The 21,947-nt window shown below is 39.2% G+C and overlaps 2 protein-coding genes across 2 annotated transcripts in view; one reads left to right on the top strand and one right to left on the bottom strand.

Annotated features, from left to right (window-relative positions):
- LOC126181199 (CAD protein) overlaps positions 1 to 21,947 on the top strand; it is a 572,589-nt gene that overhangs the window by 221,393 nt on the left and 329,249 nt on the right. Inside the window, exons 18-19 of the mRNA XM_049924752.1 lie at positions 1,283 to 1,434; positions 2,675 to 2,779. Of these exons, the coding sequence (XP_049780709.1) occupies positions 1,283 to 1,434; positions 2,675 to 2,779 (257 nt within the window). The remainder of the gene's footprint in view (positions 1 to 1,282; positions 1,435 to 2,674; positions 2,780 to 21,947) is intronic.
- Positions 2,788 to 21,947, bottom strand: part of LOC126181215 (uncharacterized) — a 55,540-nt gene continuing 36,380 nt past the window's right edge. The window contains exons 2-4 of the mRNA XM_049924753.1: positions 13,544 to 13,839; positions 9,187 to 11,168; positions 2,788 to 3,745 (exon numbers count right to left, since the gene is read on the bottom strand). Of these exons, the coding sequence (XP_049780710.1) occupies positions 3,317 to 3,745; positions 9,187 to 11,168; positions 13,544 to 13,839 (2,707 nt within the window). The 3' untranslated portion in view covers positions 2,788 to 3,316. The remainder of the gene's footprint in view (positions 3,746 to 9,186; positions 11,169 to 13,543; positions 13,840 to 21,947) is intronic.

The following is a 21,947-nucleotide window of genomic DNA, read 5'->3' as shown; positions in this document are numbered from 1 at the left end:
CCCATCTCCTTAATTTCATACCTTTTTGCAATTCCTTCAGGTTTAATCTATGGTTCATAACCAATAAATTGTGGTCAGAGTCCTCATCTGCCCCTGGAAATGTCTTACAATTTAAATTCTGATTCTGGAATCTCTCTCTTACCAATATATAATGAATTTGAAACCTTCTGTTGGCTCCAGGTCTGTTTCACATATACAGCCTCCTTTCATCATTCTCAAACCAAGTGTAAATTATGATAAAATTATGCTGTTACTATTTTGCACACAAACAACATATTACTGGCACAGTATCATATCATTGGGAAAAAAGATCTTAAGGGAGCTGTTAAAGTTGTCTGCTGTCAATGCCATACAATAGTTCCATAGCTTCTTTATATGCATGCAGTGACAGGAATAGCAATAACTATTTTCAGTGTGGGTGATTGTAGTTTGTATAAAATACCACTGACAGATTTATAATTTGGTTTATTGACCACACTGGAAAAGGCATATTTTGTACAAAATGAGATTTTCACTGTGCAGTGGAGTGTGTGCTGATATGAAACTTCCTGGCAGATTAAAACTGTGTGCCGGACCGAGACTCGAACTCGGGACCTTTGCCTCGAACTCGGGACCTTTGCCTTTTGCGGGCAAGTGCTCTAACCAACTGAGCTACCCAAGTATGACTCACGCCCCATCCTCATAGCTTTACTTCTGCCAGTACCTCATCTCCTACCTTCCAAACTTTACAGCAGCTCTCCTGCGAACCTTTCAGAACTAGCACTCCTGAAAGAAAGGATATTGCGGACACATGGCTTAGCCACAGCCTTGGGGATGTTTCCAGAATGAGATTTTCACTCTGCAGCGGAATGTGCGCTGATATGAAACTTCCTGGCAGATTAAAACTGTGTGCCGGACCGAGATTCGAACTCGGGACCTTTGCCTTTCGCGGGCAAGTGCTCTAACCAACTGAGCTACCCAAGCACGACTCACGCACCGTCCTCACAGCTTTACTTCTGCCAGTACCTCCTCTCCTACCTTCCAAACTTTACAGAAGCTCTCATGCATTCGGTCCGGCACACAGTTTTAATCTGCCAGGAAGTTCCATATTTTGTACAATCTTTCATTCAGAATGCCGATTAGAAACTGTAAATTAATATTAGCCCAGAATTGTGTTAACTGAGCATTACATGTATCAAACTTATTCCTAGTAACCTGTGTGTATGTATTTTTAACTTTAATTTAAATATTTAAGTGTATGCAGAGGTCAGGTGCCTTGACAGAATGTATTGTTGTATTTCAGGTGCAGATGTTATGTTGGGTGTTGAGATGGCTTCAACTGGGGAAGTGGCTTGCTTTGGTGAAAACAGATATGAGGCATACTTGAAAGCCATGCTGAGCACTGGGTTCCAAATCCCTAAGAATGCAATACTTCTTTCTGTGGGCAGCTTCAAGGTATTATTCGTCAAACAAAAGTGCCATGTTCCAGGTTCTTGACTCTGATTTCACAAAACAGAAATTGGCAACAGAAGTCAGGATTGTATAAATAAAATGGTGAAATACACTCTTGTTGCCTCGCAAATAAAATTGCACTCCGTTCAGCAGAAATGACTAACAATGCAATTAAGACTTGTGTGCTACTTAAACTGCATTTGTTTGCATCTAAACTTGAGTTTCAGTAAGTCTTTATTAATGGTACACCTACATTAGTTTTCGTCAGCAGCTACTCTCCTTGTCCTTGTGAACTGTTGACAAGTTTCATAGTTGAGCTATAGTAAGCAGTATCAATATGTTCCTGTCTGCCGCTTGACTGTTACAGGCTAGTACTTCCCTCAGAGGACAATCAGTCAAGAGCAAATTATTGCCTGTCCCAGTAACAAAATTTGCTAAGGGTCCATGGTGCAGGAAATATACACAAAGTGAAAATGATCCGGTTTGAACAGTATTAAATGAGGGTATCCTTAGTTCCTTTCAGTGAGAGAAAATTCTCTTTTAATTTTTAAATTTTTGTAGATAAATTCCTGTGTGCTTAGCTCTGAGTTATTGTTTTTAACTAATAAGTTGCCATATGTTATTTAACTTAAATGTTCTCAAATTTTTGACCAAGGTTCATTTCAGTGCTACAAGTGTTCCTTTCCTGCAGTACTATAACAACAAAACATAAGAAGTCTTCCAGACATAAACACACAGTCAGCATTATGAAACTGATAAGTAACATCCATGAACAATTTCTACATTTGGTCTCGTGCACGTGTGCGCGAGCTCTTACAGGTGTGCACATGTACACACGTGCACACCCTCCTTAACCATGCTTCAATTAAACCAGATCCACATTCATCCTCCAGACTTTTTATGTTCCTTGACTATTTTCCTTCATTCCTAGCCCTAAGAACTCAGGATAAAACTCCATTTCTTATTAAAATCTTGACTAGTTTGTCAAAGATTGTGCCTCCTCTCCTCCCTGCCCCTACCTTCATTTCCAGTTATCTGAATTGTTCCATGTAAAAGTGTTTGCAAGAATGTTTTCAAATGTTATATGAACTGAGTAAAGCAGAGAGAATTCTGTGAATAATAGCTGCACTTCATTGAGTTTGAAGGAACTATGATAACAAACACAAAAATAAGTGTAAATGAACTAATCTGTTTATTTTCGAGTATTTACAATAGAGAAACAATAGTCTATATTTATTTTCAGCACAAAATGGAGCTATTACCCAGTGTCCAGGCTCTCCAGAATATGGGTTACAAACTCTATGCTAGTATGGGAACAGCTGACTTCTACATGGAACATGGTGTAGATGTAAGTACAAATGATCATATTTAAAATATATATATATAGTAATGATTTAATGAGATTCTTATGATACTAAGTCCTACTAATTACTTTTGTCACTGTATTTGAGTTCTTGGCAAAAGTGCACAGTTCTCTCTGAAATAACAGTACACAGTTAAAGGTTAATATAAATTATAAATGGAATACAGTGACTACATTCTAAGCCTATAAAAACACTTTTCTTGGACTCTAGCATATATGTGAGCTACTATCCTATTAGGAAGTAATGAATTCTGTAAACAAAATAAATTTCTAAATTAATGTTATTAGAACTGAAGAAGGTATATTTTTTTATGAACAAATGAGTGTGTCGTAAAGCACAAACATTTGGAGATTTTCATACTGTCATTTTCCTCTGTTGGATTGCTTGTCTACAATATTATCACAGATTATTTACTGCATAGGCAATACCACTAACAGGACAGAGGGGAATTTTTTTAAATATAACAATTGTAAAACATCTTAACACAGATGTCAAGAAAAAATTGCCAATAGTTCAGATTTCTACAGATCAATGGATTCAGAAACATCGTTTGGTAGTTCAATTGATACAACACGCTTTGGTCTTTGATGCACATCTACAATTGTTATCTCCTGTGTTGTCCGTCTTCTTGCAAATGTTGGTGACTTGTCTGTGCTACTTTCATTAGGTGGTTTAGTGGTAGGCCACAGTAGCTTCAGGCTGTATCTCTCACTAGCTCTCGTGGCCTGTTGTGCTGACTTGATCTGTGTCATAAGCATTTCAATATCTGTCTTGTTAGCTGCTGGTTGTTCTGCAAGCAGTCTTGTAAGCCGTTCAGCATGTTTGAGGTAAAATATAGCCTGCTGATGTGATCTGTATTTGTTGCTGTAGTTGGCCATCTCAATAAAATGAGGGATGAATAACTCCAGTACTAATTTACTCCTCATTGGATCATTCTTTTGAGGATGTAGCTGCAAAAAAAATAAATGAATAAAAATTAGTTTTAGGTTGAGGTTACATAAGTCCTTCATATTATGAAATGAGCATCTGAAATAGCATTAAAATTTGTGAAGTGTCTTTGATAGTGATTATTACAGGTTATTGGATGATAGTTGCAAAAGACATCAAAGCAGTGAATATGAGTGCTTCCAAATATATTTAGAAATTCTGATATTACAAATTATCTCAGATAAAAAAACTAATAATTTGCTAATCAGTATGATATATACAGTGACAGCTGCTGAAAACATGTCACAGTCACCTAGACCTTATACACAGAGTAAGATTTAAAAGTGAGTGCTATTTTGTCAAAATCTGACAGAGGCTGCTGCTGTGTAAAGAGCAAATTAATTACATAGGCCAACAATGGAAAAACTTTTTTGCTGAAACTACCTTATTCTTGTGATTTTTTTTTAGGGTGGAAAATCCAAATATGATACTTAAAAAACTGTATCACCCACCACTTCTTCAGATTTTACAGTTAAATTTATTATATTAAGCGATTTTTTAAAAGAATTTAACAGCTTCTATATAGTTAAAATAATTTAAAAAGGAGATTTAATGAATGTAGATGACAGTGGTAGCACTGCTGAAAAACATTTGCTAGCAAAAAAGGTCGATTCTATATTTGTGCTGGCCGCTGTGGCTGAGAGATTCTAGGTGCTTCAGTCCGAACTGCGCTGCTGCTACGGTCGCAGGTTCAAATCCTGCCTCAGGCATGGATGTGTGTGCTGTCCTTAGATTAGTTAGGTTTAAGTAGTTCTAAGTCTAGGATACTGATGACCCCGGATGTTAAGTCCCATAGTGCTTAGAGTCATTTGAACCATCTATTTTTGTGTTAACAGATGGTGTTTTGTTCACAGTCAACCAAACATCACTTTGCTGTTTCCTGTACATGTGCTCAGTATGGTGTCTAATCGTGGTTGTAAAAACTCTGCTTTTGTGGTGAATTTGTGATTAAAAAATGCCAAAGAAACATTACAGACTTTGTGAAAAAGATTATACTTTTGATCTAAACTTGGTGATCAAGATAAATCTTGGGCGCCGCGTAAGGTATGTTACGTGTGTGTTCAAGATCTGAGAAAATAGTCCAAAAAGGAGAAAAAAGCCTTTAGATATGTTGTTCCTATGATATGGAAGGAGCCAAGAAATAATTCTGATGATACCTACTTTTGCAGTGTTGATATTACTGGTCATAATTCGGAAAACAAGAAGGTAATAAGCTACCCTAACCTTCCGTCTGCCATCCGACAAGTAGGGCATGGTGTAGATTTGCCGGTTCCTGAACCACCAGATGATTTAAATTCTATTCCAACAAAAGTATTTTCTGATGCACAATGTGATTTACAAGAACCAGATGGTGATGAATTCCATTGTAATACAGAAAGTCTAGAGCACAAATTGGTTACTCAAAGCGTAACGATTTGGTTAGGGATCTGGGCTTAACGAAAGAAAAAGCTGAACTGCTTGGCTGTAGATTGAAGGAAAGGAACTTATTGGCAGTTGGAACCAGTATAGACATGTACAGAAAGAGAGAGAGCAGCAATTTTCCAAGTTTCTCAACAAGATTTAGTGTACTGCTCAGACATTCCCAGTCTCATGAATGAGTTTGGTATTGAATACGAAAAGGAAGACTGGAGGCTGTTTATTGATTCATCCAAAATTAGTTCAAAGGCTGGTAAAATGTATGCATCTATACCTGTTGGACATTCTGTACATATGAAAGAAAGCTATTAAAACCTAGAAATAGTGCTAAATAAAATAGGGTATTCTGCTCATGATTGGACGATATGTGGTGATCTGAAAGTAACATGCATGCTCCTTGTCAGCAAGGTGGCGTGACTAAATTTCCATATTTCTTGTGTAAATGGGACAGTAGGGCTAGGGATCACCACTGGTGCAGAAAGAACTTGCCTGTGAGGGAGTCTTTAAAACCTGGTGGGAAGAATATTCTATGCAAAAACCTTGTAGATCTAAAAAACGTACTCCTACCACCTCTACATATAAAGTTAGGCCTAATGAAACACTTTGTAATGGGTTTGCTTAAAGATGGACCATGTTTTAAGTATCTCTGCCAAAAGTTTCCACACCTTTCAGAAGCTAAATTAAAAGAAGGCGTGTTAGTCAGACCTGACATTAGAAAATTGATGTTTGATGTTAACTTTGAAACCACAATGACCTTAAATGAGAAAGAAGCATGGGTATCATTCAAGCAAGTTGTTACAAAGTTCTTAGGGCATGAAAGAGACCCAGAATATGTTTCTCTTGCAGCCAAAATGTTAAAGAAGTTTAAAACTTTCGGGTGTTTTATGAGCCTGAAAGTTCACTTTTTGAACAGTAACCTTGCTTACTTCCCAGACAATATAGGAGATGTTAGCGAGGAGCAAGGAGAGCATTTTCACCACGACATTAAAGTGATGGAAAAAGGCTACCAAGGCCGCTGGAACACCAACATGATGGACTACTGTTTGTCACTTCACTGAGAAGTTCAGCAAGTGACTCATTATAGAAAAAGCTACACAAGAAGCTTCAAAGAAAAAAGAGAAAGAAAATACAAACCATTTCCAGCTGACAAGTGAAACCTCTATTACCACATAGCATTGTTTTAAGTAGCTTACTGAAAATACAAATCATTCTTTTGTTGTAACAAAGTATTTCATTAATTTCCCCGTTTACCCTATAGCACAGTATTTTTATACTAGATAATAAAAAGCAATTTCTCAAAAACTATGGTTGATATAAAAAAATTAAGGCTAGATTTGGATTCGGCTTGTATAAAATCTATAAAGATCAGCTATCAAAGTAAAAAAGTTTTTCAAAAGCAATTTTTCGTTGGCCTGTGTTATATGGAACTTTACAGAACATATATCTTGGTGTCTTGGTAGAGGACATTTAATCCAAAGCTATCATTATTGTGGTTGTGAAGGGGTAAATACAAAGTAATTAAAAATTAAATTGCTTTATGTAGATTTGAGAAAGGTAAGCAAAAATTGTGCAAGATGCACATTAAATTTAATTTGAAGCCCTAAAAATCTTTCTCTCTCTCTCTCTCTCTCTCTCTCTCTCTTTGTTTGCTATCAATTTATTTAGCTGCCAATTAAATACATTTTCTACTTTGATAGCTTTGCGAGAGTAGCTTTCAACACACTTGTAATTAAGCTATGCACCAGTATATCTTTATCCAGTGTTTTAAGACTATGGAGTGAGTTTCTGTTCTTGCATTAAGGATTTTACTAATGGTCAGCGGATTATGCTTCAGAAGCCATTTTCTGTTAATGTATCCATCCTACCACACAACTGGTTGAAATATCTGGTAAATCTAACATTAAAGAAAGGGGAAATGTCCATTCCATGGTGGACACCACATTTTATACTTGGAAATGCAAGACAAGTGTGATGTACATATACAGTTAAGTTAGCAGAAGATGATTGCTAGACTACAGATTTGATAAAGGATGAGTTGAAGTAATGTATAAAATACTGGATCTTGATCTGTTTGAAGTGGATGAAAAAAGAGGAGACCAATTGGTGAGCATTTCATCAGGGAAGACTGGGAAATGATGTAAGTATGGGTACTTCAATTTGGACATTGGGGTTTTAGGACTTCGTAGCATTTATTGCATTCAATTTACAATTATGAATAATAACTCGAATGAAAGAGCAACTCAAACAGTTTTTCTTAAGTGTTCAGTTTGAGTACCATTCAGCACATGGCAGCCAAGTCAGTTGGGGACTTCTCCCAAAACCCTGACCAATGTGCCTGGAGTAATTGTTGCAACAACTGCTTCAGTCCTTTTCTTTAAATCTGGTAGAACAGCTGGTAGTGGAGGCACATACACAAGATCCTTTATGAACCCCCAAAGGTAAAAATCGCATGATGTCAGATCAGATGAATGTGGAGGTCATGCAGAGTGAGCTCCGTCATTTGGCATCTTGGGGCGAATCCAATGGTTGGGTACAACATTATTTAACCAGATGTTTACTGAGTTGTGCCAGCAAGGCAGTACACCATCTTGTTGCCAAATAATGTTTCGTGATTCAGTATTCCAATTTAGGAAAAGGCCGTGATTCTAGTGCATTAAGATAAGGAACACCAGTTACAGTTGATTCACAGAAAAAGAAAGGCCCATAAACTCTCCACCACGATATGATACAAAAAAATGTTCAGTTTAGGGGAGTCTTGTTGCAGCTGTAAAATCTTGTTGGGATTTCCTGATATCTAGATGTGCACATAATGTGTATTCACATTTCCACTTAGGGAAATAACGATTCATCACTGAAGATGACACAGTGCATCAGCATATTGTTTGCAAAGTTGGCACATAAACCATAGTCTGTAGGATTTAGAGTTTGTAACAACTGCAGGCAACAAGTACATACTTGTAAATTTCTTCTTAAGTCATCGGAATTGCTAATTCGTGGCTAGCCTTCCAAACTGGTTTGTTGGGGCTATGTGTGAAAGACTTTCTCACTCATTCAACACATTCTTCACTCACTCTTGGTCATCCCATACTCTTCCCTTTGCAAAGACAGACAGTGTCTTCAAACACATGATACCGTCTATTGATGTTATCACTTGGAGAATTACAATGGAACTTAATATGGAACACACATTGCACTGTAACTACAGATTCAGCCCTTGCAAACTGTAAACACACAGATTTCTGTTCACTGGTCACACAGAAAACAGTGCAAGTGGACAGGTATCCTGACAACAGTATTAGAGTTGCTTTTTTCATTTGATGTATTAATTGTAAGCTGAATGTGATAAATGCTAAAAGTCTTGAAATCCTAACATTGATTTTGAAATGGCTAGTATTTTTCTCCATTTTTATAAGGGTGGTTGTGAATGCCAGCATCAAAGTCAGCATTGCCAGTGTTAACTTGTAAATTAGCAAAGTAGTTGCTTGCACAAGAAAGAGTGAAATGAATGCAGGCAGCCATTACAACTTGGACATTAGAATTTCAAGCCATAATGGATCTTTCCCTTTGTCATGATTATGCTGCAAGGAGCTACACGACAAACTGAAACATGTCAGAGTGGTCTAACTGATTCCTCATATTGTCATTGTGTCAACAACATTCCCTCATACTGGTAATCAGTTTTAATCTGCCAGAAAATTTCAAAGCTGATAAACATTTCGAATTATTAAGTATCTTAATAAACTTACACAACTCTTCATTATCAGAAATGTCCCAAGATAATGTCTTGAGTTCCTCTGGGGTTGACATATTAATTTGTATCCTCAGCTCAATCAGCCAAAGCAAAACCAGTTTTGTCAAGGAAATAAATAACACGGATGGACAAGTAACATGATTACACACAATCAAAAGATACATAATGTGATTATGCATGTGCATGACCTGTGAATTGTTGGCACTGCTTGGTTTGGTTTGGTATTTGTCAACTTACCGAAACATTGATTGTTTCTGCGACAGTTTTTGGTGCTTTTGTTATTCTGCGTGCAGCCTTCTTAGCTTCAATGTCCCTATGTGCATCTTTATGCCATTGACGGTCAAGGTCATACCCTTCATCGTCTTCCTCTTCTTCTGAGGTATCTTCCTCTGGCACTAGTTGTTGTGGTTTAGGTGGTTGGGCAAGTAAAGGATTAAGAAGTTTTGCATAATTTTCTGCTGAAATTATTTTGTCCAGCTTTTCAAAATCAAATTTGGGGTAGAATGTATCCTGGTCTTTAGATATGTAGTATAAGTTACGAGCAGCAATGAGTGCATATTTAACAGGATTTTCCATGATGGAATGCAATTTCTCCTGAATTTTTGACAAGTTTCTACCTGGTATGCTTTCAAATTTATTATGACTCTTGAGAAAATAATCTGGAAGTCGCCGCCTTTTGAGACAGTCATAAACTGCTCTTAGTAGTCGTAGAAGTGATTCACCAAGCCTGTCTTCCTTCCAGATAGCGTAATTTTTCTCACATTCCCAGAAGAGTACTGACCGAATATGTGCAGGCAGTAATTTTAGTTCAGACTTAACTAGTGGGTCGAGAAAATTCTTTTGCAGTGCTAAAGTAAACAAATAACAAAAGATTTGTGGATGTGAAAGATACTGTTCTAAGTAGTTTTCAGCTTCTGGAAAGGCAATCTGCCACTCTATGTGACTCTCTTTGTTAGAACCATGAGTTGGTGTGTAACCTATAGGCAAAATATGGTAACCCATTCGCATAACATTTGTTATCATTTCACTAGTTGGCCATGTGTACTTCAAGTTTTGGCTCCTGTCAAGTATACAGACTCGGTTACGCAGGTGCCACTCAAGAGCCTGCACTGGCCATGATTTGCAGTGTATGGAAGGTGTAATGTCCATTCGGACCTTCATTTTTATTTTCTGTGTTATGCTTTTAACTGTATCACAGTAAATTTTATCACCTTGCATTTCTGCCAGTTCCACATTCTCTGCTGTGAATCCTAGTGTTTCTGATATTCTTTCAACAAATATATCTGCAAAACTTGCCATGTACATTGTTGAATTCAAATAATAAAACTCATCATAAAGTTTCCTGCTTCGTTGTGGAGGATTATGTGACTTGCTGTATATTCCATCACTTTCAGAGTCACTGTCATCGTAAGTCCCAGTCTGAATTGTTCGCACTTCAACTCTGATGAAACATTCACTTGGAATACCACAAGTCTGTTCTGGCATGTGCCCTAAACGACGTGTATTAACGGGCCTTGGTGTTTTCAGTTCTGTTATTGTGCTGTATCCGTAATCTGATTCACTTCCTCTGCTGCTTGGATTGCTACGGTGTGGAGATATCGATTTATAACCAGAGCTTTCACTGCTGGGTGGGCTCAATCTGGTTCGATTTGGTTTCTGTCCTATATGGTCTAAATCAGAAAGTGATTTTGCAGGTTTCATGTTTATGCTGGGTAGTAGGCGGTACTGCAGTGGTCGTCCTGTGCCGCTGGGTCTACGTGCTGATGTTCTGTTCTCGACTTCTGAAGAGACTTGCTCAGGATTCTGAGGACCAAGAACATGTTGGTATCTCAACTTAGTGGTCTCTGTAACTTCAAGTAGTGGTAGGACATGAGAAAATTCTGGTTTTGTATCCAATGATGCATTTGGAAAACCTTCAATCCGTTTTTCCAAATCTTGTAGTACTTGCTCACCAGGTGTGAGAGCTGCTGACTGATCATGACTTGCACTGGTCTCACTTATTGTTTCATCTTCAACTTCTAGAGGTAGAGACTGTGGAAAAGGAGGAAGAGGAGGAGGGTGGTTCTCAATATATGTTTGTCTTGTATCATTTCTTTCAGTTATTAAGACATCATCGTGTTCTGCGTATATTGGCTCCTCGGACCTCCCACTGTCAATGACATCATATGACATACGGCGTTGCTTGTTAGGCATGTTGATGCTCCGTAATCTTACATAACCTGCAATAGAAAGTATGATGATATTGAGAGATATTGCTGATTATAAGACAATATAATTACATTTATTGATCAATGTTTTTTTATGCTTCTCCATCCATAAATTTTCATTTGAATCTAAGCAAATGTACATACTTTCAGATAAAAGGTGAGCACCAAGTGCAGAAACATAAATATATTTCTTGTAGAAGATTTATAGCCAATGAAATTGAAAAAGAAATTGGAACAGTAAAGTGAGTGACAAAATGGAAGGATGAAACTTATCCATGTTACTAATCCAATACTAATGTGAACTATTAGCAAGTTAGCCTTAACAATATGTTTTCCCATGTAATTATTGGATGATTATGTAACCAATGTGTTCAGAAACTGACAGGATTATTTGTCTTTTAACAGATAATAAAACAAGCTGTTCTAACATTGTACAGCTTCTTTTAGCAAAATCATCCAAACTGTTAAAAAGAAGATTAAAAAAAAGGCAGTCGGCCTTGAAGAAAATAATTGTTCAAGCCAGCTTCTTGTAGTCTGTTATTTTGTACTTGCTGTACCTTCATCTGCTGTCACATTTCCACTCAGATACCTTGTTACATAGGTCTTCTGAGGACCCCTCTTACTTTCATGATCGAAAATGAGAAGACAACAACTACTGCCAGATGCAGGCCTATATTCTGGAAACAATCTTCTTTGCAATTTTCTATCTTCCCATTTATTCTCCTCCTCCTCCACATTCCAGCTCACCTCTTCCCCCCTTCCTATTCTATATCCATTTCAACCCTTTTCCCCTTAATCTTTCTGTGTGTGTCTCTGTGTCCTGTCCTGAAACTTCACGTTGAACAGCCTTTGAGCTACTGATTATTTTCTAGTGCCGTCCCGCACTACACACACACACACACACACACACACACACACACACACACACACACACACACACACACACACACAGTTCCATGATTTCCTGGGATCTGTATAATCTATCACTCCTTTCAGACTACCCGTAACCTATACCTCTCGGCTTTAATAGTTCCAAAAGATAGGATTAGTTAATCAGTGGAAAGTCCAGGTTGGAATGTTAAAGGATAGATTGCTGCTTGTTGAAAATATGACAAGTTGAGTTGCAGTCAGAAATAATGAAAAGACTCAAAGCCTTCTGTAGAAAAGAAAAGGAAAGGGTAAGGGAATACAATAACATTCACACGAGCAAGCATAAATCACGCACAAAACTGCCATCTCTGGCTGCTCTGGCCAGAAAGCAACTGTTGCATTGAATGAAAGCAACAATCAGGAGTGAGGTGGGGAAGAGGCAGGCATATCTCCAGTGACAAGAACTCTCTTGACCAGAACGCTAAAGTTCTGACTAAGGCCTTCACAGACAGGCAGTATCTCCCAAATTTAGTCCTCGAAAGATTTCTCATGTCATATCCCCATACACTCCAATCCTCCCACCATCCGCAGGAACCAGCGATGACCAATACCACCCTGACTGGGACAACCAAGCCACATCCTTTGTCAGGGCTTTGTTTACCTATATCATTCTGTGAAATAAGGGACATCCTACCCAAGATTTTTCCTATTCGTCCTAAAGTCATCGCCCACTGATAATCCAAAACATTCTAGTCCATCCCTATGCCACTCCCGATCTCAACCCCTTGCCACAGGGATCATATCCCTGTGGAAGACCCAGATGCAAGACCTGCCCAACTTATCAATCCAGCACTTCCTATTCCAGTCCTGTCACAGGCTTATCCTAACCCATCCCAGGTTGGGCCACCTGTGTGTGTGTGTGTGTGTGTGTGTGTGTGTGTGTGTGTGAGAGAGAGTGAGAGAGAGAGAGAGAGAGAGAGAGAGAGAGAGAGAGAGAGAGAGAGAGAGAGAGCTAACACTGTAACAGTCTTCTCATTGTCTCTGTCTGCAACATGCATTACATGGTATATGGTTGGTGTATGTAATGGTAAAGAGCAGTTTTTTTTTCAGCCATTCATTTCATTTAGTATGAATATCTTCATTAAAACTATAACAATGTTGGCTCATAAACCATCAGAATTGATGTATTTGGTAGACCGCATGTGGATACTGTAAGTGACCCTGTTGTATGAACTTATGTTAATCATCTGGCTACTGTTAGGCATGATCAAACCACATCCCATGAAGGGGATTTGCTCAGTGAGATGGACTTAATCTGTGCATACAGTCTATGATGATGGTATCAATTTTTGGTGAAGGATCTGTGTGTGCTTTATGTATATAACAAAATTCTAATCGTGTGCTAGTGAGTTAATGGGGATGAAGTGAGTTAACTAAGTCATATTTGGATATGTATGGAATATAGTACCAGGCAGTCACTAAGAGTAGTGCAGCTAAATTGCTATAAAAAATTGTACCTTGGCTCTTAGAAGATTCTACTGCCAACTTGTAAGTACTGGGTCTGTTATAGCCATTAATGCTGTCTGATCCGTCAACTGCTGTAACGTTGCTGTGGACAACAATGATGCGCCGTGAACAGAGGGCTTCGGTGCAATTCTTGTTAGGCCCGTGCTTTGGTCTGAATGCTACCCGTTTGGCAACATGCTGCTGCAATGCATCTGGCCATACGCAGTGACGCTCGTGCCGGTACAGTTCTGAATTGCAGTGCGCTTCACTTTCAGACAGTGGAGCATTCCGCAGTTGTTTTATTTCTCTGTAAGATTACAGAAAACAATAAACGTTATGTATACATAAATAAGCACATTCTTACAAGTAGATAAAAAATGAATCTGAGCTTATTGAAGTTAAAGAAATAAAAGGACCAACATGAAAGAGGTTTTAATTCACAAATAATTACGTGGAATTGTTACAAAATAATGCATGCGCCTGTCTTGCAGTTACTTAATATCAAGCACCAAAATTACTGTCTTATTTACTGCTTGTGGGTGATTAAAACTGCTTCAGTCCTAATGTTGATGAACACAGTATAAAATACAGAGGTGCCCACATTCACTGTGTCAGTCGACCCTGATGAAATGTGCAAAGTATTTTTGTACTATGCAAGCAATCTGTCATTAAGAGAAGTAAAAACATACGATGATAGTCTTTGCTGGAAATTTATTCCTATACATATTCAGTATGTTGTGAAGCATGTAACCTCTAATAAAATTCTCATGAAATGGCTGATGGGAAGAGCTGAATAGATCTAAATTGAATGACACTTACAGATTTGATTAGGTTATGGTGGCTACAAATGTTAAGCAGCAGATAGCACTGTGTTTAATGCAGTGTGAAACTTTTGACAGCATATGTGCACCAAATACTGTCTTGCTGAAATTTACAGTGACAAGAAATCCGTTAATATTATTAGAGCTGCTTAGATTTTGTAGCTCTGACCAACCACTGTGCTGAGTGTCTTTCTTGAATACGCATAATATACTGATGATGTGTACTTCTACCAATGATCAAGCTGTCTTAAATGAATACATCCAGTGATATTCATTCTCTCTCTCTCTCTCTCTCTCTCTCTCTCTCTCTGACACACACACACACACACACACACACACACACACACACACACACACACAGAGAGAGAGAGAGAGAGAGAGAGAGAGAGAGAGAGAGAGAGAGAGAGAGACTTGGACTTAATGCAAATAAAGCTTATGGTATATATATGTAACAGTAGACGTGAATCACTTTCAATAAACAAGTGACTACTCTATGCACTCTGCACACAAATGTTGAAAAATTTGTGAAGTGATGGAATTTGTGCACAAGAGTAGGCCTATTTATATGTCAGAATATCAAGATTTTTTATGAATAGCAAGGTGGCAGTCTGAATGACAGTAATGATGAATTCAAAAATGTTAAAAGATGAGTCCAGTAAGCTGACATTCACAGGATGAAGACCCAACTAAAGCTGCATGTCTCGGAGCTCAGTCAGAGCAAGACTGCTTCTGTTATGCGTTGACAAATAGATGCAGAAGTGAAAACAGATTTGTGCTGTTATAATGTAGTTGTCAGATTCTAGGTAAATTGTGGGAGAGGATGGCGAGAATATTAGGCTCAGAAGGTTGGTTCATTTTAAAGACCTTTGGCCATCTCAAGTGCTGAAATGCTGGAAGTTTTGCACCACTCAGACTTTGAAACTGATGAAAAAAATAATTTGTCAGTTTGTTTCTGTGTAACTTCGGGGGAGGGGTGAGACTTCTGGTTCAGCTAATGACAGAAATGTCTCATTAAATGGTGCATATAAACTGCAATTAAGTCAGTAGCTGCATTACATTGTTATGCCTCTCTCACTCAAAAGAAGAAAAGCTTCCCTTTCTTGAGTAATGTACACTACTTTTACAGATACTAGTGAATTTGTATACTTTCCCAGATATTCCTTATGATTCACTAACTGCATTGCCATAAGCTGCTCAAGTCACATATAGAAATTGTCTACATTGGCAATTTAAATTAAATCCCATGATGGTGAAATAGGAACTGCAGGTCAGCCCAAAAAAGACTTGGGTGATCTGTGCTCTTGCTGTTGCTGGTGGAAGCCTTTTGCAATGCAGTGATGCCTGGCCTATAGTAGTAGGCCTTCTTGATACCACCTGTGGAAGTCTCACTTTTGGTCAATTTATAGAGGGGCCAGGCCACAAAACCATAGTTTACCTTCCTTTTGTAAATTCAGCGTGTAATACCGGTGACATAAAATTTTTCAGGAAACCTGTATAGTGCAATAAATTGTTCAGAGCTCTTGAATTTTTGTGAAAAATTTATTATCGTTCTCCATCAAATAATTAAGTTGGAGAGGCAGGTGAAGCATGCTAGATGTGACCAGTTTCATCCTCACATTTGCCTTGTAGCTAAAGATACCACAAGTAAAAATTACACCCTTCATGGCAAATTAAATCACCACTGCTTTCACAAAATTCAGTGTCGTGGCTATCGAATTTGATTACTGTAAGAAACGACGTGGATGTGAGGAAAGAAAGGAAACTTTATTGAGAGTAATATTTAAAATGATGCACAATGTGTCATGTTAGATGTACATCACAAAGTGAGCCAGCAGTCCATATGAAGTCAGATTTGTTGACATCTTGCAGAGAAAGTGGTGATGCTGTAATGGCAAGGCAAGGACAACACCCTCAGGCACCAAGGTGACTAGCAGACACTGGCATACAGCCAGAATGATAGAGAACCTTTTGTAAGAACATTTAGGAAGACTTTCTTAATAATCAAGGGAAACATCTCTGTGAGGGAAACTTGCACAAAAGTCCCTGAAAAACCAGTATATAAATGGTCAGTGTAGGGGGCAAAGACAGTCATTATCAGAAAGCGGAAGTGGCAGTACTACAGCAGAACCTTGGAGTCACTAGAGTGACACTTCAATGTTGCTGTAGTAAACTAAGAGAACACTGTACACATTTGAGTGACAACAACTGAGATTGTGGTAAGTATCCAGCATAAGGTGCCCATACCTAGGGGACTTCAATGTTGCTGTAGTAAACTAAGAGAACACTGTACACATTTGAGTGACAACAACTGAGATTCTGGTAAGTATCCAGCATAAGGTGCCCATACCTAGGGGCAAGGTGGGGTGGATGCCACTGCCCCCCCCCCCCCCCCCCAATCCCATCCCCATCCTCCTCTAGCTCTCAGGGAAAGGAAAAAAACATACAGTATAGTCACATGTCTTTCTTTCAAGAAAATGATTTAAAAGTTGCTAATATGAAAGTTTTCAACAGGGTTGAAACTGAAACTTTTTTTTTTAATTAAAAGTTTGCATTCAGTTTCAAATGAGTGGAAACTTTTCTTTTCATAATATTGTTACATTCCATCCTGGAGTTTCCATTGTTTGAAATATTGGGAGCTAGTAGACAGTGGGTGTGTTGCAGAAAGAGTGAAGCAGACAGTGGCACTGAGAGAGAAAAAGAGGGTAGGGACAGTGGAACATACTTGACAGTGACAGAACAGTGCCAGGAAATCAGTGAAGCAGACAGTTCCAGGCTGGGGGAGGGAGAGGGGTGATAAAGAGAAAGAGGAAGTGGGTGAGAGCAATTGACAATGACAGACAGATTCTATGACAATGATAACGAGGAAGACAGAGATAGTGACGGCAAGAAGAGACATCACCAGTGGGAATGAATGAATGAGACAGTAACAGTAAGAGAGAGCAAGAAGGGAAACATTGATAGTGAGAGGAGACAGTAGCAGGGGAACTTTTGGAGTTTGAAGTGAGCTCCATATAAAAAAAAAGGTAAATAAACTCACATGGCAAAATTTGTGGGAAAATTTTCAAAGGTGCTGAGGAAGGTAGAATGAGCCAGCTGGCACCCCACTTTCCAGGAATATATTTGACAATATTTTATTATTAGTGAAATTGTACATCATTGCTTGGTACAATTTCAACGTGACTGTTTGCTTATGAAACTGCAAGAATCAAATAGTTAATTAAAATTCTACTTTTCACTTGGATGCCGATTTCTTTTTTTATCTTGAAAACTACACCCAGATGGTCCCTTCTGCACACAAATTTGTCTGCATAGCTAGTAAAAAGCATTACAAATGCAGTTGGGTGCAACAATTTTTGGGAATATGAAGTGAGACTATCACATAGTATCAGTCATGGGTAAAGCACGTGGTAGACATTAATTCACTGGTCAGATGCTTGGGAAATGCGCCGAGTCTGCAATGGAAATTGTTACTTGCACTCGTGCAACCCAACCTAGAATACTGATAAAGTAAATGAGACCCATACTGAATAGGACTAACAGTGGCATTTTTAGCACTCTATATGGAAATGGAACGAGGAGACACCCCAGTATGTAGTACAAGGAAAGTCCTCTCTTCCACGCATTTCAGTGCTTTGTAGATAATGAATGTAGGTGTGTTTTCATCCGAAATCTGTATTAGTAGACTTGAGGCACTTCTTGATTGTGAGTTTGGTGCTCCAGATTTTTTGGTGAGTTTTTATGGGAAGGTATTCTATCTAAATGAATAATGTTGCCCTATAATAAGATGTAGTTACGTACTTGCGAACGTAAAATGGCAGCTTCCTTTTCAGTACTACCTCGAAAACAATAACCATTGCCGGAAGTTATTACATTCCCGCGGAGCCTGTTTTAGTCCCAATAGGCAGACTCCATAATTCCGGTCACAGACTGGTTGCGCTACGCCCGTTCGCCAGTCGAGTTTAGGGCCACAACTGTGATAGTAATGGGCGAGCGAAAGTTTGGGGACATAGGGGTTGATGCATAAAGGCTGCTCTACACGCTTGCTGTAGCACATGTACCAGAAATCTGCGCAAATTCGAGATACGAACCGAGCGAGGTGGCGCAGTGGTTACACACTGGACTCGCATTCGGGAGGACGACGGTTCAATCCCGCGTCCGGCCATCCTGATTTAGGTTTTCCGTGATTTCCCTAAATCACTCCAGGCAAATGCCGGGATGGTTCCTCTGAAAGGGCACGGCCGACTTCCTTCCCCATCCTTCCCTAATTCGATGAGACCGATGACTACGCTGTCTGGTCTCCTTCCCCAAACAACCAACCAACCAATCGAGATACGAGAAGACCTAGCAGTTGGGACCGGCAAGTTAAGCAACATTGTTCAGACCTTTGTGCGCAAATCGCTTGTTACAGATAGTCAATGTCTTATTTTCGGCCGGTAGGGATCAGAGCGAATGGATGTGAAACAAGGCGCGGGAAGCTGTCGCGTAAAATGTTCTTCCATCGTGGTGCAAAATTTTTTTGTTTGGGGAAAAGCTTTAAGAGCCCACAGTTGAAGGCCTGTCGCCCTCTTGTCCCCTCTTCAAACCGTCTGCCAATCGCGATAGAGCAGAAGGCAGATGGGTGGAGAGAATACATGATAACCTCTTTGGGGGAGGGTTGCGCCATCAGCAAGGAACTTACATATTCCGAATACAACCACAGTTACCAGGATTTGTGGATAACGAAACTCAGTAAAAGAAGGAAGTGAACTTTCGAAATAACATACACAGACAAAGGGTTATAGTGTTTGGTATCCTGTAATCAGAAATAGTTTACACGCCAGCGTTTGACTTTGAGAACAATGCCCTTAGAATTCTTATACTGGAGGTGTAATTAGTTACACTACGAGAAGAATGTGAAATTGAGGTGGGACAGTCATGACAACACTATGGGCGCAAACAATGTGTTTATGTACCGTTAAGGATACGATGGAGGTTTCGAATTTCTGCCTGCCAACGTGATTATTTATTCTACTTAAAAACACTGATATTCGTTTACAAAGCTTAGCAAGTGTGGCCTAAAGATGACAGTATGATCGATAACTTCTCTCAACCCACACCACACGAAAGTAAGTTATTTTCACAAGCTTTGTCGACTGAAGGCCGTTAGATGTTGTTTCTCGCTTTAAGCTTATCTGCGCACCGGCGCGCGCGAATGTCTCTTCGGAGTCCAATAGCCAGTAATCTCTCACTTCATTTATGGTACTGTTTTTTCGTTTCCGTGACGGCAGGGATTCAAGATACCTGTTAAGGTTCACGAATACAGCTGTGTTTTATAGAACGGAAGTACAGCCGGTAGTATTTCAGAATGCTAAGTGCCAGGGTCAGCACGCTGAGGAAGTATTGTCCCCGTTTTAAAAGAAAAATAAAACGTTTACTGTTAGATTTCGCCATCCACTAAAGCTATCTATCTCAGCTACTTAGGATTTTTTACTGTGGATCGAGTAAGGAATAGCTCTGTAAATAATGTGAAGCCACTGGATAAATCTCTCTTCGGCTAAAGCAAGTTGGGCACGGAGACACTGCTGTAATACTGAGGTTAGTCAATAAGGAATGAGTCTGGTACTGCGAAAACTTTATTACGAAAACAGACTTCAATTTGTGTGTGCAGCCTTCCAGTATAATTACCATGAAAACATATCTACCTGCCTCATCTACTTTCAGAAGAGAGCTTGACAGCAGTTTTTACTTGCGTGTCAAAAGCTTCTCTGAAGCTGTTACTAATCTTTAAGAGATGAACTAACTCTCGTACTTCTTTGTTGGTCGAATCAGTCAAAGCAGCACGGGGCGAGGAGGATGTTGTATTGGTATTTTGCGAGGGTGAGATAGCGTTCTTTAGCAGAAAGATTATGGCATTTGGCCATTTGATGTTTCACACCATCATGATGAAACTTTAGTTTGCCGATAAGTCTGTGCTGCCACTATGCTCGTAGCTGTTGTTGAAACTTGTCGCAGTACAAGGACACAGGTCACAGTCGAATACTGATACGCGCACTAATACGCCACGACAAATATTGTCGCCGCACGGGATTAGCCGAGCGGTCTCAGGCGCTGCAGTCATGTCCCGGCGGAGGTTCGAGTCCTCTCTCGGGCATGGTGTGTGTGTGTGTGTGTGTGTGTGTGTGTGTGTGTGTGTGTGTGTTTGTTTGTTTGTTTGTCCTTAGGATAATTTAGGTTAAGTGGTGTGTAAGGTTAGGGACTGATGACCTTAGCAGTTAAGTCCCGTAAGATTTCACACACACACACATTTATATATATATATATATATATATATATATATATATATATATATATATATATATATATATATATATATATTAGTCGTTGGTATGAGCTCAGGCGCTTTGGTATCAAGCTTTCCTTTAGACGTGACACATTTTCCGATGCGGAGAGAACGGTAGTAAAAAGATGGCAGCACTGCGCTACAACTCGGATTCAGTGTTCTTTATCTTTTGTTTTATAGGTTTGCCATGTGTCAGTCAGTACACTGTGGAAGTGATGTTATTTTTTAAAAGACAAAAAAACTTTGCTATTAGATTTCACGATCCACTACAGCCATTTAGCTACTTAGGATTTTTTTACTGGGAAGCGATTAAGGACGTACACATAAAGTAATCCAGTTAAGATGCTCACAGCACTAGGCGGGAAGGGAAGTAGACAATAGCTCTGTGAATAATAATGTGAAATCACTGGATAACTCCCTCTTCCGCTAAAGCTTGTTGGGAACGGAGACACTGTTGCGTAGACTCTTTTTTTATACTGTGTGTCAGGGCTGTAATTCTAAGGTTACTAAATAAGGATGAGTCCAGTGCCGGAAAAATGGAACTACGAATGCAAATACATCAGTTTATCTGTGCCCTTTCAATGTAGTTACCACAAAAATATATGCACTGGCCTCGTCTACTTTCAGAAGAGGAGGTCAACAGCAATTTTTACATGTGTGTCTAAATCCTACCTGAAGCTCTCACTTCTCATTTAGGAGTTGAACCGTCGTTCTATAAAACACTCTAACGAACTTCTTGATTGGTCGAAACAGTCAGAAACGGGAGGAGGGGTGGGGGTGGGGGGATTGCTGTGTGGGTATTCGGGGAAATGGAAATGCCGTTCTTTAGCAGAAAGATTGATATTAAACTGTTCGATGATGTACATAATCGCGATAAAACTTGGGTTTGCTGACAAACTCATTCCCTGACTTTGCGTTTAGCCTGCCATAAGACGGTGAAGAACACATTTTTATTAAATGCAATCAGTCTATCCTGTGGAGCCACGTTGTGCACTGCTATCATTTCGCTACTTCCTCCACCGTACGTCTTGCGAAATGACCTCAACGAAAATTCGAAAAATTAGAGCTCATATAAAGGTCTGCCGGCAATCATCCTTCACTCATGCCATTCGGAAATAGAACAGGAAAGGGATGATCAGTTAGTGGAACCAGAGGTAACCTCCGGCACTTATTGTCAGGTGGCTTGCGGAGGTCAGATGTGGGTGTTGGCATAGATGTACTTTAACAAGTAACCCATGATCGTGGATTACTGCCAATGAATCCATTAATTCGGCA

The sequence above is a fragment of the Schistocerca cancellata genome, chromosome 1, assembly GCF_023864275.1.
Source record: "Schistocerca cancellata isolate TAMUIC-IGC-003103 chromosome 1, iqSchCanc2.1, whole genome shotgun sequence".
Classification (NCBI taxonomy): Eukaryota; Metazoa; Arthropoda; class Insecta; order Orthoptera; family Acrididae; genus Schistocerca; species Schistocerca cancellata.
Note: the sequence above shows the minus strand (reverse complement) of the source record. Positions and strands in the feature narration are given on the sequence as shown.